General features: G+C 43.1%; 1 protein-coding gene across 4 annotated transcripts in view; it reads left to right on the plus strand.

The window, feature by feature from the left end:
- Positions 1-19,030, plus strand: part of Dpp6 (dipeptidylpeptidase 6) — a 910,144-nt gene that overhangs the window by 550,746 nt on the left and 340,368 nt on the right. For all 4 annotated transcript variants that reach the window (NM_010075.2, NM_001198886.1, NM_207282.3 and 1 more), the window contains exon 2: positions 14,653-14,767. In NM_010075.2, the coding sequence (NP_034205.1) occupies positions 14,653-14,767 (115 nt within the window). The remainder of the gene's footprint in view (positions 1-14,652; positions 14,768-19,030) is intronic.

The raw sequence follows: 19,030 nt of genomic DNA on the forward strand, positions 1-19,030 counted from the left end.
ATTATACAAACCAATATTTTAAAGCTAGAAATATCACTAGTATGGGATAGTTATTTTTATGTAAAATATAAGGTGTTTACTTTCTACTCCCTGGAACTTTTCATTCACACTTAGTTTCTTATTTTCAATAATCAGTCATTATTTTTGTGAAATGTGGTCTCACTGTATAGCCCTGATTGGGCCTGCTAACTTGCTATGTAGACCAAGCTAGCTTTGAACTCGGAGAGATCTGCCTGCGTATATGCTGGGATTGAAGACTTGGATCACTATGGCTGAAAAGCATTAAAATTATTCTAAGAATTATTTACTTTTATTTTACCTGCATGTATGTATATGTATTTGTACACACAGAGAGACACATATACACATATGTGCACATGCATGCATGCGTGCATGCATGCGCACACACAAATATATGTACCATATGTAGACAATACTATGGATTGGATCCCCTGGAATTGCAGTTATAGAAAGTTGTTGATCACCACGTTGGTGCTAGCAACCAAATTGAACCTCTGCAAGAGCAGCAAGCTGTCTTAACCACAGAGCCATCTCTCCAGCCCCTATTTTTGTTTTGTTCAGTCTCACTCTGTAATCCAATCTGGTCTAGAACTTAGTGTGTAGCTAGGTTGGCCTCAAACAGGTAACAATCCTCCTGACTCAAAGTCCTACATGCTGAGGTTAAGGGTGTGAGCCCTCACTCCCAGCTTCAGTCAGTATTTAAGGAGTTGTGGAGTATTCTGGAGTTATAACAACAGGAAGCTGCCACCACTCATCACTCCAGGCAACAGGTTCTGGAACTAGCCAATTGCTGATCAACAGAGAAAGGGAACATACTAGGACTCAAGTCTTGAGCCCAGAGTTAAAGCTGCCTTGAGAGAGGGTCAAGGGGCTCTGCTGAAGCTTGGCCTTTTCCACCTATTATTGCGTGCTAATGAGTTTTGCCAATAACCAAAGAACATAGAAAAATGAACACAACAAAGCACGTTGTCAAAGCTTTATTAGCAAAAGCATGTCTGCCATGATTAATGAATTGGAAAATTGAAAGCTGCCTCCTTTAATCACTTGTACAGATTAAGTGTGTTTCAAGGTGCAGCTGAGGACTTTTACTGCATTTTTTTAAAGCCAGGTTTAAACAGAATGGTTAGAGTGAGGGTTCATGTTTTATCAATATGCCAGTACACAAAGACGTCACTGATAGAACTTCCCAAGCTTCACCAATCCCTCCTATCACTGGAAAACCTGAAATGAACAGAGTCACAGTGAGCTCCTTCCTCCCCACCACGGCCTCTTCCCTGAACTGGTTTTATGACCCTCATTCTCAACATTTTCTCCAGGGGAGGGAATTGTCACTGCCTTTTCCACCAGTGTGGACTGTGTGACTGCATGCTTACATTCCTCCAAAGGGACCATCCCAGGTCATCCAGACACATATGTGAAGATGTGGAATCCAGATATGCCACAGGCAAGAATTCTTCATAGTCACAGCGAGTAGAGACCAAGCCACATTTGTATCCCTTGAAAACGCTAGAATCTTGGTTGGGGAAGAGTGAGGGATGTCCAATGAGAACCTAATGAGGACCCAGAGGATAACTCAGTGAGTGAGAACTTGCCTTGGAGATATGAGAACCCAAGTTCAGTCCCCCAGATCCCATGTATAAGGACCTTGATAAGCATGGTGATGTATGTTTATAAGCCCAATGCTAGGGAAGTGGAAGCAGGAGAACCACTGAGGCTCCCTATCCAGGCAAACCAGTATAACGGTCAAGTTCCAGGCCTGGGAGGGTCTCTCTCTCTCTCTCTCTCTCCCTCTCTCTCTCTCTCTCTCCATATATATATATACATATATATATATATATATATACGCATGTGTGTATTATATAAACATAAGTATATGTCTATATATCATATAAACACATATTTATAATATATTTATATAAGATATGATATATATTTATATGTGTGTATATATGTACATAATACATAGAGAGAGACATATATATGCATATGCATACACATGGGCACACACAGAGAAAACTAAAGGCCGATTGCTGACGAATTCATTCTCCCCTACCACTGTGACTGTCACTAAACACACATCTATTTGCCTACACTGAAGCTGGCAGGTCTGAGGTGGGCTTCCCTGAGATCAAGTCAAGTTGTGCAGGCTTGGTTCTGCATAGAGGCTTGCAAGACATCTGCTTGCTCATCTTCCCCTCCTCTAGAGGCTGCCCATATTCTCCAGAGACAGCAATGTCAGCTGTGTCTTTGAGAAACCCTCTTGCTTCTACTAACAGCCAACACCTCTTTAACCTCATTGTTCTCATGAAAAATTCAGGTTAATTTTCTATTTTGAGGCCTCCTGACCAGGAATGCTAATTTCACATGCTCCTTAATTTTCTTTTGTATGAAGTATCATGGAGTTCCAGGTTCTGGGAATTACATCTCTATAGAGATATCTCTGGTAAACCGTGATCTGTCTATGATTCTTATCCCAATGAAGAGATGCATGAATGTATTTAGGTTTTCCTACAGTGACTCAAGGTCAAAAGAAAACTTCTCCCCAAGTTCTGAACTTCAATCATGACATAAGACAGTCATTTGTTCGTAAGTGAGAATGCCTTTGTAAATAGGATAGTCGATGCCATGTGCTCCCTCTATGACCTGGGTAAACCTCCTCCTAACGATGCTGGGGAGGGAAGGAGAGGCAGAGAAGCAAGGATCTCCTGTGTTCTGTCTTCATGGAAAGTTTGACCTCTACAGTCAGTTTTCTTTAAAGACTTGTGTTGGTCCAATGTAAAGGCCACTGCATCTTTTCTTTGGCTTCCTTCTATTCTTGATGCTCTTGAAGCTTGGTGCACATTTAGAGTTCATCACTTCCCCATTGCATAACACTTCCCCGTTGTGTAAAGATGCAGATGAGTCCCCCTGTAAAGTGCCAGAGGGATGACTTATGCTTTCTAAAAGAGGTGGGCAAAACACCTAGGGACAGCTTGCTTCTGCCTCCGAAATGAATTAGTGAGGTTCATCAGGGCTGGCTCCTGGTTGTTTCTGAAAAATGGGAAGGAGATTCTAATAAACCATCATAATACACCTCGGGCTTCTTCTAGAAATAGATCCCAACTGTTTTTCTGCCATGGGAAACAACACTGCAGAGAAATTAAGACACTTGCAGTGGACTCAGTCCATAAAGTAGCTAGAAACAGTGCGAGACAGCCACCCTGGGCAACTATCTGCAAACAAAGGTGGGTGGTGCAGCCCCAAGTATCCACCCTGAGCCTGACCCCTATGCTTGCTTCAGATTGTACACCCCTAGCTTGCTGCAAAAACCTGAAGTTGTCTCTGCATGGGTACAGAGTGAATCAACACATCCCGGAGGGGTGGAATGTGGTGGTGTCTCTGGGTCCAATGGGCTCTCTTCTTGTTCTTCTATTTATAGGTTAGTTTGGGGAGAAATGCAGAAATTTTAAATGGAGTGGCAGTGTTTGAATGTCATGGCACTAAAAGAAAAATTTTCTTTGAAAACTTAGAGTCTATTTCAAAATTAGACTTGATTCCCTTGCTACTATAGGTATGTGATGTATTCTGAATAACTTCGTTTTCATGTTATCTTGCCAATATGGTCACAATAATTGTCTGGCTAATCTAAATACAAGATTGACAACAGGATGGTTTAAGCAAATACTCTTGTGAATGTTATCTTATTTAAAAATATCTTTTTATTATAGCCTTGAGTGGAAAATGGAAATTTCTTTTGCTTCTTTTTATTTTAACATTTTATTGATTATTTGAGAATTGCATAAATACATATAATGTATTTTGATCATATTCACCCTCTACTCTTCTCCAGTTCATGGCACAGATCTGCCCCTTCTTGTATGAGGGCACCTATAGGCATATGCATGTGGAGACCCCAGGTTTCTGTCAGCAGCCTTCCTTAATCATTCTTCTTCCTTACTCATTGGGAAAGGGTCGTTCAATTGAACTCAGAGCTCACCCAGATGGCTAATCTAGCTAGCTAGCCAGCTTGCTCCAGGAGTCCCATTGCTATCTTCTGAGGTAAGGCTGGAATTGAAGGCTGACTGCCATGTTCACCTGGTGTTTATGTGGGTTCTGAGGATCTAAAGTCTGGTACCCTTGCTTGTGAACAACTGCTCTTCTAGTTTCTAAAGGTCACTGTAATATGACCCTGTCATGGTTACAAGAATGTCTAGAAATGGCCCCTTCCCTGAACAGCTATGGGTGAGGATAGGAGGCATTCATACACAAGTCACCTGAGAAGTGAAGGGCACAGCATAGCAGAAACATGTGTAAATCTTCCAGGGGCTGGGGGAAGCTCAGTGGTGAGAGCAGTTGTTCTTAGAGTAGAAGTCTACAGGCCAGGCAACTTTGTCTACGGTCATGGAGGCAAGAAGCCTGAAGTCACACCTGGGCAGCTCTGCTGAGACTCCTCCTGACCTGTCTTCTTTCTTGTCTTCATATGGTGAAGATCAGGCAGCAAGGTCTTACTTCTCCCCCTTACAAGGACTATTCTCATGTATAAAGGCACCACCCTCATCACCCCATCAGGGTGTCTACATGTGAACTGAAGGAAGATATGTGCATTCCAACCATAATGCCTCCACCAGAGCACAGCAGAGCTGGGAAACATAGCTTCATATTGTGTCAGATGAACAGCTCTGCAGCATACTGACTATCTGTGTCATGCTGGGCACTGCTCTGCACATTCTCTTATATCCTGCTTAATCTATGTTCACCCTCCTGCTTGTATCATCTCCAACTTGAGGTTGAAGGACTGGGCATCAATTAGTTTTAAACCCATGATCACTTAGCGGCCTTGCGTTGTACAAGTTCAGGGACATGTGACTCTCAGCCCAGTGCCATCTGAGCCTTCCTTTCTCCAAGGGTAGTTGAATATATTTGCTTAGGAGGCAGGAACCATGCAACAAATGACTGAAGAATTCTATAGCTCAGAGGCACAGAGAGGATGGAGACACTGAGAGTCTGGAGGACTCTGGGAAAATGGGGACACAGAGAGAATGGGAAAACTAGGAGGATGGGGACACTGGGAGGATGGGGACACTGGGATGATGGGGGCACTGGGAGGATGGGGACACTGGGAAGATGGGGACACTGGGAGGATGAGGAGGATGGGGACACTGGGAGGATGGGGACACTGGGAGGATGGGGACACTGGGAGGATGGGGACACTGGGAGGATGGGGGCACTGGGAGGATGGGAGCACTGGGAGGATGGGGACACTGGGAGGATGGGGACACTGGGAGGATGGGAGCACTGGGAGGATGGAGGCACTGGGAGGATGGGATCACTGGGAGGATGGGGACATTGGGAGGATGGGGACACTGTGGATGTAAACAGTGTGCCCCATACACACATACTTATGCTCAGCAAGGACAGCAGCTGTGCTCCAAATGAACAGGCAGGAAGACACTTGGGAAGGGGCAGACCACAGGTCCCAGGGAGATAGAAGGGAAGGCAGGCAGCTTCAGTCCAGAGATGCAGGTTGCAGAGTGTGGGAGAGCAGAGATACCTGGTCTGTATTATACAGAGCAGGTAGGACATGGCCATGTGTTGGCAGAATGTTTGGAAGAAGCCAGAGACCAAGACATATATCCAGAAGAGGGCTGTGCTGAGGAGAGTTGCCAAGGGACTTGTTCAGAGCCATGGGTGGGCTACTGGGGATGTTCTGCCTTCCTCTAAGGTTAACAGTTCACCAGAGCCAGCTGATCACACCACAGCAACCCTCCCATATATATACAGCATCCCTTCCCTGGCTCCTCTTTCCTTCCCTCTTCCCCTGGAGGCCCCTGTGGAAGCTGTCCAGCTTTGAAGAGACCACAGAGCAACACTCCAAGCTGCACAGACAATCACGCATCCTCAGAGATCCTCCATCATAGGCCACATGCCTGGCTGTTTTGAGACTGTTCCTAAGGACCTCCTCCTGCTGTCTGCCAGTCATGCAGGCTGCTCCTCTTCAGCAAATAGGGTTTGTTTCTCCAGCTGACCCTGCTTGGTTCTGCAGTTCCAGGTCAGGCCCATCTGCTCCTGGACCTATTCCAAGCCAAAGCTAGAAAAGAGGTCCTGCCAGCACCAGGTCCTTTGCTTCTCAAGCCTCCTCTTCTCTTGGAAGAATAGTGTGGGGATGGCAAGGCTGCTTCCTGGATCAACCAATTGTGAATCAATCCTGTGTCATCAGTATCACTAAAAAGCACCCAGTGTGGTGTCTCTTCTGAATTAGTCAGGGGCAATGTTAAACCAGGTTCCCTTTGTGCTTAAACCCTAAAGAAGAATTCCATGGGCTCAGTTGGAAGCCACTTTAACAATTACTTAATTATTCCCTTGAAGATTGTTTATATAATATAAGTTTGTTTTTTGTTGTTGTTGGTTTTGTTTTTTTGTTTGTTTGTTTGTTTTTTTGGTTTTTTGAGACAGGATTTCTCTGTGTAGCCCTGGCTGTCCTGGAACTCACTCTGTAGACCAGGCTGGCCTCAAATTCAGAAATCCGCCTGCCTCTGCCTCACAAGTGCTGGAATTAAAGGTGTGCACCACCACTGCCCGGCTTATTTCATCTTTTTTAACTAAGAACTTAATGAGTGTGTGAAATAATGTTTATTTTTGATATTTTATATGTTTATAGTTGCATTTGCTCATGTGTACCCATCACCCTTTTGTTGGTGCCCTTCCACACCCTAACTGATGTATATACTTAAGTCTAGACTCATATAATAGACAGCATGCAATGTTTGTGCTTCCTTTCTTTTCTGTTGGGCTTCCTTTACTCCTAGCCTCAGACCCCTCCTCCCCTAATTAATCCCCTTTATACTTCCTTATGTTTTCCTTTCTTTAGTTAAAATTTATGTTAGCTCTATGAGAATTTCTTGCAATATATTTTAATTATAATCATTCTCTTCCTATAGACACAAATGTGTGTCCTCTTTGTTTAAAAAAATATATCAAGTATGATGTGTGCTGCCCATGTGCTTTGGGGTGTGTGGCTTTCTACAGGAGTGAGCATGCTGTCACAGCTCCTGAGTTCATATGTGCAGCTACCCTGTTGTCTCCAGATGACACAATTCCCGGTAGTCATTCACCACCTCTGTTTCTCCCAGTCTTTTTGTCCCTTCTTTGATGACCACTGAGACTTAGGAAGAAAGATGTCATATAAATCCCCCACTGAGGAATCAGTACTCCCCAGCCTCTTAGTCTGTGAACTTTGACCAGTTGTGGGTGTCTGTGGTAACCATCTCCTGAGGAAGGAAGCATCTCTGATGGATGCTGAGACATGAAATACTACTCTATGTGTACCATGATAGCTCTTTAGGAGTCAGTTTAATACTATGTCTGTTTAACAAAAATGGTAGGAATAGGTTCTCCCCTAGGGTATAATAACGGTCTAGGCACAGGTTCTTGGACTTCGAATGGTGCCAGGTGTGGGTTTCATCTTGTGGAACAGACTTTACACTCAATCAGAAAATGGTTGGCAACTCCCATGGCATCTATTCCACTATTGCACCAGTCAGGGAGAGCTGTCACTGTAGCTCATAGATCGCAGCTGGGTAAGGCTGATAATTAGTTTTCATTCCTAGAAGTTTGCATAGCTACTTTCAGCACCATGAGAGTTTATAAGGTTTGTGTTTTGCTGAAATATGAGGAATTGTGGAGTGGGCCTTTCCTGTTGTGCGTTCTCAGACAAGTGTGCCAATCATTCTAATCTGGTAAAGATGAAGTATACTAGGGGAAGGCTGTCCCCAGGAAGGATGTTCCAAGGACATGTATCTCGGGGCTGGCATTTTGTGAAGCCAGGCTTCACAATACTTTGCTTGGCACTGGTGCAACAAGGCTTGAGCCAGAATCTTGTTTCTGCGCAGGCAAGTTTCCAAACAGTGATAGTGTGTTTTGTAGTTTTGAAAAATCATGATCACATACTCTAACTTTCCTGCATTTGTGAGGTGCTGGCCAGTGGAGATTTATGCCATCCTGTGGACAGTGGGTCCATATGCCAACGCTTGTGTCATACTGAGCACAATAAATTCTGTGTGACTAATCATAGCCCAAGAACCCCAGTTCAGCCATAGGCCTATGAGTCTTTGTTCCACATGAACATCCAGGAGCAGCTTCTAATGTCACTTCCAATAGCTTTATTTTGAAAAGTATGTGAGACTATTTAAATCTCATATCTAGAATTATCCGTTGGTTCTCTTCTGTCCTAGGGACTTTATAATTGTTATTTCCCTTAGCCAAAACCTTTGGATTATCCAAAGATGCTATACATGAAAGTATTAATTATGTTCCACCATGATCCAGATAAGTACACTAATTATCACGACCTTTTCTTATAAGTCTAAATCTCTAACAAAATAATCACTGTTTGCCCCACTTTAGTCTCTGGCACGTTCCTTTCATCAGCTCCACAGCATTGGAGGCCAAGCAGAGCACCAGCTCTCCCTTTCATGTTGGACACGCTGGAGGCATGTTGATGCTCATGCCTCCAACCCCTTTAAACATATTAAGCCGTGTTTGATTCTTAAAAAGCCATTTTACACACAGCAACAAGAAAGTTGTCCTCAGACTTGCTAAAGCTGAGTAAAGATATTGGGTCATTAATTTTTTTTTCAACTTGACTGAGAGAACAGAAATGAACAAGATCAATCTGAATTTAGCTTAAGAAATAATCCTGACATACACAGCTTCCAGATAATTTTAATTTGGCTACTTGACATGTAGAATTTTTCCTTGTTTCAGATAGAAATTATTTGAAGACACACCATGGAAATATCTATCATTAAGAGGCCCACCATAACCTTCCTCTTCCCTCAGTTATCTCCTGACCCCCACCTATTCCTTTCTTCCTCTTCTGATCCTCTCCTCTTCCCCCTATTCTTTCCTGATCCCTTCTCTCAATCTTCCTATGACCACTTTCTTTTTCCTCTCTCCTCCTCTGACCCTCTCCAACTTCCTTTTTAACACTTTCTGTCTTTGGTGTCCTCTTTTGTCTTTGGTCTGACATTCCCATTTCTTTTGGTTCTTCTTCTCCCATTTCCTGGTTTCTCCCTCTTTGTCCTGAGCTGTTGGCCTGTGCCACATCCTACACTTAACAGGTCATTACTGTATTCCTCTGACCTTCAGAGGCACATATCCCATAAATGGCAGGATGAATTGTTCTTGGAATGTCTAAGTGTCGGGCTTCTCTGGCCCATGCCTGTTCTCTCAAACTGCTTGGTTCCTGTTGCATTTGTGTCCATGGCTACAGCAGATATAGAGGAACTGATTGTAACATGGATTTCTGGGTGTTGATGCAGAGTAGGAATGGGAGGTGTGTAGATAAGAAGCAAAAGCAAAGAGGGGAGAGAGTGAGAAGAGGCACAACTGCTAGAATAATACCCATTCCTTGTTTGTTTCTACAGATAAAAGCCCAGACTCGCCCCTCAGGTTCCCGTAGGAAATATGCCTGTGTGCAGCCTCCTCATCACGCATCACCCAGATGTGGTCTTGCTCACCTAGATTTCTCTGGCACCTAATTAATATCTGTTGTATTTTAGCATTAGTCTAGGAGCCACAAATGAGAAACAGGAAGTCCATGAGCCAGTAAAAGAGAAATGGGGCAGCCATCCCATAGGCTCCCAGGAGATTAGTGTCAGTTGCTGAATATGATTAAGACTTTCTCTCTCTTTCCAATACAATCATATCGTCTGCAAATAGTGATCTTTTTGACTTCTTGCTAAACAAAGAATTCTCAAGTGAGGAATACCAAAGGGCTGAGAAGCACCTGAAAAAAAAAATGTTCAGCATCCTTAAACATCAGGGAAATTCAGATCAAAACAACCTTGAGATTCCACCTTACTTCAGTCGGAATGGCTAAGGTAAAAAATTCAGGTGACAGCAGATGCTGGTGAGGATGTGGAGAAAGAGGAACACTCCTCCATTGCTGGTGGGGATTGCAAGCTTGTACAACCACTCTGGAAATCGGTCTGGTGGTTCCTCAGAAAATTGGACGTAGTACTACCAGAAGATCCAGCAATACCTCTCCTGGGCATATACCCAGAAGATGTTCCAACTGGTAATAAGGACACATGCTCCACTATGTTCATAGCAGCCTTATTTATAAGAGCCAGAAGCTGGAAAGAACCTAGATGTCCTTCAACAGAGGAATGGATACAGAAAATGTGGTACATCTACACAATGGAGTACTATTCAGCTATTAAAAACAATGAATTTATGAAATTCTTGGGCAAATGGATGTATCTGGAAGATATCATCCTTAGTGAGGTAACCCAATCACAAAAGAAGTCACTTGATATGCACTCACTGATAAGTGGATATTAGCCCAGAAACTTAGAACACCCAAGATATAATTTGTAAAACACAAGAAAATCAAGAAGACAGAAGACCAACATGTGGATACTTCATTCCCCCTTAGAATAGGGAACAAAATACCCATGGAAGGAGTTACAGAGACAAAGTTTGGAGCTAAGATGAAAGGATGGACCATCCAGAGACTACCCCGCCCCCAGATCCATCCCATAATCAGCCACCAAACCCAGACACTATTGCATATGCCAGCAAGATTTTGCCGAAGGAACCCTGATATAGCTGTGTCCTATGAGGCTTTGCCAGTGCCTGGCAAATACAGAAGTAGATGCTCACAGTCATCTATAGGATAGAACACAGGGCCCCCAATGGAGGAGCTAGAGAAAGTACCCAAGGAGCTGAAGGGGTCTGCAACCCTATAGGTGGAACAACAATATGAACTAACCAGTACCCTCCAGAGCTTGTGTCTCTAGCTGCATATGTAGCAGAAGATGGCCTAGTCAGCCATCATTGGGAAGAGAGGCCCCTTGGTCTTGCAAACTTTATATGCCCCAGTACAGGGGAATGCCAGGGTCAAGAAGTGGGAGTGGGTGGGTATGGGAGCAGGACGGGGGGAGGGAATAGGGAACTTTCAGGATAGCATTTGAAATGTAAATAAAGAAAAATCTAAAAAAAAAAAAAAGACTTTCTCTCACCATCTTGTGGTCATTTGCTCTCCAAATATGGAAATGCACTGATCACAGTCCATTTTTCTACTCAAGATGGATGCACCATTAATTTTATAATTTGTTGCAACCTTCCACTTATAGTAAATGGTCTGTGATCCATAAAAGAAATTTATGTCCAAGCATTTCACAGAGAATAAATATTAGGAAGAAAATACATCCAGACAACAGAACAGAGGCATGTAATGGGAGATCTACACTCAGGTCTGTGTCAATGGCTTTCTCCTACTCATTTTTATTGTTGCCCTGTAAACGTGTTGTACATTAAGGCACTGATTCTACATTTGTCCCGGAATTTACCACACTGCAGCATAGGAAAAGCTCCCACCTCTTCAGCACCTCTCTTTTTGATGTCAATAAACAAAGTGAATCATTAGCCAGTGCCCAACTTCCAGAAGTTACTGAGGATGGCTTAAGAAATTGCCCCTGAGCTTCCTACTGAGATTTGGATGGGGAAGACGGAGGGTATCTGTAAGGCTGGCACTGTCTCAAGACATTCCTGGGGCTTCAGCTTCTGATGCTTCACCTGGTCACCATATTCAGCCACACCCAATACCAAACGTATGTCCCCTGTTTGGGAAAATGGCTCCCTCTTCCTTATCCTCATTAATTTGCTGGGCTACAGAGCAGACTTGGGTACAGGTGAGAAGGACTTGACAGTTTGAGGGTTGCTATGCTCTCAGTCAGGAATATGAAGTCATGTTACATGAAGCAGTCAAACTAAGAAGTTTCTAAATATATGTGAGAAAGGTTGAGTGGAGCTCAGACAACCCAAACACCGCTGGAGACTCTGCTAAGGAAAGCAGCATTAACTGTCAACTTGGCAGAGCCTATACTCACCTGAGAAGAAGACTCAAAAGAGCGATTGTATGTTTATGATAAAGTGTCTCAGTAGTTACCTGGTAGAGAATGGTCCAGTCTACTGTGGGGAACTTCATTCCCTAGGCAAGCGGTCCTGAACTGTCTAAGAAAGCCAGCTAAGCGTGAACCTGAGCAGGCCCCAAGCAGTGGTCCTCCATGGTTTCTGCTTCAAGTTCTTGATTGATTTCCTTCCCTAACTTTCCTCAGTGGTACATGATGACCTAGAAGTATAAGTCAAATAAACTCTTTCTTTCCTTAAGCTGCATTTAGTCAGAGTGTTTTATCACAGCAACAAAAGCAAACTAGAACAAGCATGGTAAAGTACAGTAGAGAGAGGCCAGGGGATTGAGGCCCTTGAGAGCACTGCCTGCTGGTCCCGGGAAGTACCTATGTCTCTCTTCTTTCCCTGAAATGAATTGCCATTCTTCCAAAGTTGGGCTAGTTATCCTAAAGAAAGTCTGATTGCTCAATGGGGGTCTTATAGACAATATAACTTCATTCCCTCTTTCTCTCCTCCCTCTTCCTTTCCCTCTTCCTCTTCCTTCCCCTTCTCTCTCCCTCTCTCTCTCTCGCTCTCTCTCCCTCTCCCTCTCCCTCTCCCTCTCCCTCTCTCTCTCTCTCTCTCTCTCTCTCTCTCTCTCACACACACACACACACAAACAGGTCTCCCTAAATAGGTGGTTTACTTGAAGTGTCTTAGAGCTGTTGCCTTGAATCCAGCCTCTACTGGTACTTCATAGCTACTCACACTCACAACTAGCAAAGCCAAGCTACGCAAAAGTACCTATGAAACACATAGCCAAAGTGCTTGGGAGGGAGGAACCTGGGTGGGAGGGGTTGCCTGCTGGATTGTGTCAGAATTTGCCCTACAGCAAGATGAGCTATCTCACTGGCAGCCCAGAGAGCTGCTGACGTATGAATATCTTCTGCAAACATTCAAAACTATTATTTGACTAATCTTGGATCTTTTTCTCTTTGGGGAGCCAGAGTTCTATAGTCTCTGCATGCTTCTAAAAAAAATTCCTAATACGGGGGTTAAAAGATGGGTTATTATAAGGTTGAATGCATTTTCTACTTCCCTGGTGAGAGAGCCATCTGGTTGACCCCTCTGCTTTCAGCAATAACAACAAAAACCACCCACTGTCCCATCATGACCAGCAAGCTCTACCCCTGCCATCAGTGCAGTTCCTGCTGTACCCCTGCCACCTGTCACCTTCTGTGTCACAGCTCCAAATACTTTGTCTTCTGTTGCAGAGATGCTTTTCTCTACTGGGAGTTCATCTCCCCTCGTCTCTGCTGGGTGTTGCACCTGCCATCCCTTTAGCTATGTGAAGCAAGCATGTTATATGTGTGTATCTGAAACATTTATAACAGTCTGCAACTTAACAAATGCTGGATTCAGAAGGCTGTAACTTTCCCCCATTTTCCCAGAAAAACCTAAAATCCCTACTTCCCCGGTTGGAAATGATAATGTAATGGAACAGTCTTCCCTTTCTTCATACACTTCGAAAGAGTTCATTCTTTGTACATGCGATGTTTCTGCTTTATTACTTAGCAGTGTGGTGATAAACAGTAAAGCACTGCCACTCTCTTAAGTTACAGCCATGACATGATATCATATTGTAGGTATGTCAGGGTCAGAAAAGGCATATGTCTAATCAATTGCTGTCTGTTATATTGATTTTTAACCATTTTATACCTTCTAATGAACATGCTGTTGTAAATGGAGATGTATTTATGTGTTGTTGTCTACTTTAGAGGCAATCTTTATCCTACTACATCTTCGCTTGGTTTAGCATGAGCTGAAATAACAGACACTATAAAATATTCTTGGATCAAATCATGTATAGCTATAATGCCATCCTATGTCCTTTGTTTCTGTATAGACTTTTCTATAGAATTAATGATAATTACTAATGATTATATGCAGTAGTTGTTATTAGATATTAATAATGTCCCACTTGTTACTTGGGAAATCCCAGTGAGGACCATAAATGATGTGGTAACCCTAATCTTAAGGAAACTACAAGTTTAGTCTCATTATTCCATAAGCCTATTCAGTTCTTAGATTTGTTCATATGTTAACATCCTCTAGTGATTTCTCCAGATATCCCTCCCACCCTCTACCCTTGCTATAGCACACATGCTGTCCTGTGAAAGGTGCTGAGAGTATAGAATAGGTGAGCCGGTCAGGGAAGCAAGGCTTGAGGAGTGCTAAAGTGTGCTCACAGAGCTGAAGAAGAAATACCAGGCTCCCTCTAATTGGTATCCATAGAGGTTGATGCTTAGTGTGTGCTCACTAAATATTCATGCAGACTGGCTAGTGGTCAAAGTGAATAGTATAGACATAAAGAATTGGAGAAGACTTGGGGCTTACTATGTTCATCATACTTGACTAAGATCCCATGGAGACTCCATGGGGCTTTGACAAAGGGAGTCTCAAGGCCACCATGAGTGACAACTAGTTCAAGAGGATATTTTATGACGGGGGTATTCTAAGCATGGCACAATGCTAGCTTCATTGTAGACTCAGTCTTCCTGATATGAGAAGGGACATAGCAGGTTCTCAGGGTGTGGTAGAAGGAAGCACTGAAGAGGAGCTCGCTCTTGGCAGTCTGAAAGTTGGAAGAGGCTTCTGCCATGGCTCTTTGTCCTGAATGAAGTGCCAGCTGTTGATTTATTTGGACAGTCCACCTTGTGGTGCTCACTTGGTTCTCTCTTCCTGTGGTTGTTTCAGGAGCTGGTGGGGAGTAATCCTCCACAGAGGAACTGGAAAGGAATCGCCATTGCGCTGCTCGTCATCCTTGTCATCTGCTCTCTGATTGTCACCTCAGTCATCCTGTTGACCCCAGGTATGGATGCTTCTCAGAACCAACCACTAACATATTAAAGTGAACAGTTTTACTACAGGATAGCTTCTAAGGAGCTGTTGATTGTACAGTTTATTCTTACCAGGTTCTGGATTTCATGATACTATTGAAGGAGATAGTATGTCTTCAATGAAAACAAGTCTGTCTTATATGCTTTATATTATTGTAGAGTGTTTGGCTAGATTGAAATAGCATGGATCAAAATTTACTGATGCTTATTCATCTTGAAATTAAAGTTAGTGGCATTAGAAATAATTTAATATATCCCTTGGTATTCCTAGGTGTTATAGCAAGGATGAATTAAGAAAATGTTCAAGCAACACATGATGGCTGTGTACCAAAAGCAAATTACTTATTAGGTGACACTGAAAGAGTTAAATATTGATAGGGCCAGAGGCAAAATTCTCTCAGGTAAGAAAGACACACCAGAATCCACAGCAGTGCCCAGTGAGTTTGCCTGCATTGCCTGTGGCTGGCCTAGTCAGAAGTGGAGCATGAGATGGGCCTCCTGGAGTGGTGGGAGATGAACCATGTGGAAGGTATCATAGGACAACACAGGGGCCATGGAGTGCAGTAAGCAAGGCTTGCCCCATTCTCATCATCCTTTTGGATGGTCATAAGCAGGAGCAAATCAGCAGCACTACAGGCCTCCGTAAGCTGACCACACATGTATTAGACTTCAAGGTGGAAAAATAAGCAGATAGCACAGTGCAGGGAAAAATCGGTACAACACACAGATAAGAGGTTACACCATTAGACCATGATGGAGGTGAAATAGAATTAATATCTTTATTAACAGGCAGAGACACTACCCGGGAAAAATAAGAACTGCAGACCAGTGTTCCTTGTGGGGAGAGATGCACAAAAAGGTGGTAATGAACTGAACACAGTAACATAAAGGTGTTATAGAGGGTAGACAAACAGCTCTGCTAAGAGCACAGATGATGATCCAAGTTTTGTTCTCAGCACCCACATTAGGTGACACACAACTCTTGTAACTCCAGCTTTCAGGGATCTGATGCCCTCTTCTGGCCTCTGTGGGCATTTGCACTTATGAGCCCATATACACAGGGACACAAACACATACAACTAACTAAATAAGTAAACATATAAATTATAGACAGAGAGACATACAGACAGATAGATAATAGATAATAAAATCTTCATGGTATATTACATACCATGGCCAAGTGGGATTTATCCTAATTCAGGATTACTAGGTCAATATACAGAAGTCACTGAAATACACCTGTGTTAACAGAATAACACACAAATCCACAGACCACATAAGCACCCAAAATGCATCAGTACCACCAACTGTGAGCAGAGGTCAGAGGCCACTGTGTGGGCGAGCTGTTCTGTGCTCCTGTGATCCCAGGGAAGGAACAGGTCACCAAGCTTTAGCATAGGTGCCTTTCGCCGACAAGCTACCTCATAAGCCCTCACTGACTTGGTTGTATCTTTTTTCTAATTTTAGTTTTATTTTTAATTATAATTTTATTTTATTTTATTTTTGTTGTGTTTGTGTTTCTGTGTGTAGGTTAGGGCTTGTATGTATAAGTACCTTCAGAGGCCAGAAGAGGTGCTGGGAATGAAAGCAAAAGCACAGGACTCTGGAAGGGTAACACAGACTCTTAACCACGGATCAAATACTCCATGCTCTTTGATAGGATCTGTTAATACACTACAGGCTTTAATTTTGACAAAAATATAATTTCTCTTGGGAGGTAGAGGCAGGTAGATTTCTGAGTTTGAGGCCAGCCTGGTCTACAGAGTGAGTTCCAGGACAGCCAGGGCTACACAGAGAAACCCTGTCTCCAAAAACAAACAAACAAAAAAATTCCTCTTTGGGGTCATAGCTAAGGAAGTGTTTTTCTTCTGAGGTCATAAATGTTTACTCCTGTTGTCTTAAGAGTTTTAACTTTTGTATTTCGATCCTTTATGTAGTGGTATAAACTGACTTCATTTCCTGGTGTGTGTGCATGCAGCTATATCAACCTTGTTTGATGAATATCCCATCCCGATGGTGTAGTGATAGCCCTTTATGACTGTGTGGACTTAGTTCAGAATGCTGTTTTAATATACTAGTCTATATGTCTGCAGACATACCTACCCCATACCACAGCATATTAACAACTGTAATCTTATGGTCTTTTAAAACTATAAGGTCTATGTCTTCTCAATCCTTGTTCTTAATATTATTTTGACTTCCTCATATTGTTGTAATAATTCAAAACAAATGCCATGGTGGTAAAGTTAGTTACATTCCTATTGCTGTGATAAAACACCATGTCCAAGGAAACTTATAGAAGAATGTTTATTTTGGCTTATGGTTGCAGAGGGCTGATGGTCTTGATGTCAGAGCAGAAGCAGCAGGCATAGTGGAAGAGAAGAATGCTAAGAAACAAATATCTCTAACCATAGCACAAAGCAGAAAGAGCAAAGAAATGACAAGAGTCTTTTAGATCTCAAAGCCTCCCTCTGGATTCAGGGACCATGGATTTGTCTTTGCTTTTCCTTGAGCAGAGCTGTGATTGCTAAAGAAAAAAAAAATACTCTTAAAATTTTGGTTCTGTGGTTGTGTTACACTTCCTTGGGATTTAGAATGGGGTGATTGTTTTCAGAGATTTGCCTGCCTGAAGTCCACCTCCCCCAGGATCAAGGGTCCTTGTGAGCATTATTCTGGAGAGGAATGTGGTGGGTGAAGATGGCTAGTAGCAATTGAGCCATGGCACATGGGGCAGTGAATATCCCCAGACTTGAAAAATGACTCCTGGAACTAACTCTGATGGAACTTTAAATCACTTCCATTTCATAGAAACGCCCCCATGGCAGACCTCTCCAACCCCATTAGATAACACAGTCACTGCAAAGATTCTGCCCAATGATGACACCAGCTGTTCAGGGCAAGATGCTGTAGAAGGCAGCTGGTGCCTCGGGTGAGTCTCTGGATTCTAAAGAGGCTTCGAAAAAGGCAGCTTCCTTTACTCTTCTGTTGGAATAAGCATATGGCTGAGCCTTGTCTACCCATTGCTTCTGGAGGCATCCACGGGTGATGTCTGTTTCTCTAGGTTGTGCTGTTGGGGAACTATGTGTTCTGGGCTTGAGAGGACTACAGAGGCTGGATACTTAAACTGTGAGCTGTGCTACAGGACCTTCTTGGCTTGGCCTTTCTGTGCTTCCTTTCCTGGAGCAAAATAAAAGCTTTTGTTTTGACAAAATTTTGCCAGCTATTCTACCTGTACTTCCCTGGAGTGTACCCAGAATGCCCTCCCAAGCTCCCACAATGTTAATTTTCCCCTCCTTCCAACATTAACAATCCCATTAGGAGTTGCGACTGCTATGTTAAGCACTGAGCAAATGTAGAAAACGTAGTTATGTGTGTTCTCCTTTGAGCTAAAAGCAAGAAACAAAGGTGTCCCAAGCTTTGTTAGCAGTAAGCAAAAATAAACCCAGAGAGAATGGTGAGGCTGAGCCAAGGCGCAGTAGGGAAGAAGGTAACAGTGCAAAGTCCCCATAAGGGTGTTCATATATTGCAGACATATGCATGCAGTCTTGGACACAGCCTTATGGCATTGCTTATGCCCCACCCCAGCATTGCCTTCATCTTGATAAAGGAAACTTCTAGAGTGAGTTTTCTGTGTTCTAGAAACTCAGAGTCTAGAGCATGTTCATGCCCACAGTCAGTTCTGGACTCATTGTCTTTGTGACCATTTCCCAGTTCTCACAACCCAGTTCCAACTTAGCAAGCAGGATCTGGTAGGAGGGTGTGCTCTGAGGCTGTGGGTTTCTGGAAGGTTCTCTCAATGATTCTCACAGACAAGGTATCTTGTTCTGTGGTACAGGCTGATAACCTCCAGTTAGTCACTATCCATGTCTCTCTGAAGGGTCTTGAAGGGAACATGGGCTTTCTGGTTGTCACATATTTCTTCCTTGCTAGGCCATGTTCTTTTCCAACTTGCTCTTCTGAATAACTGATTCAAAGTTACCTTTTTAGCTTTCTGATATTAACTACAGTAACTGTTCATCTATAATATGTCACACATATCTGGTGTGTGTCATTCAGAGCAGCTGCATTTCTGCATTCTGATAAAACTGACTACAATGAACTGCAACATAAGGAATCTGTAGACCTGATGGAATTTTAGTTGCATTAGAATGTTCCAGCCTTTGCCTTGAATGGAATTCTGACCAGAGCTGGGCAGTAAAAAGCACTAAATATACTAAACACTTCAAAGAAGTATA

The sequence above is a fragment of the Mus musculus genome, chromosome 5 (genome assembly GCF_000001635.26).
Source record: "Mus musculus strain C57BL/6J chromosome 5, GRCm38.p6 C57BL/6J".
Lineage (NCBI taxonomy): Eukaryota > Metazoa > Chordata > Mammalia > Rodentia > Muridae > Mus > Mus musculus.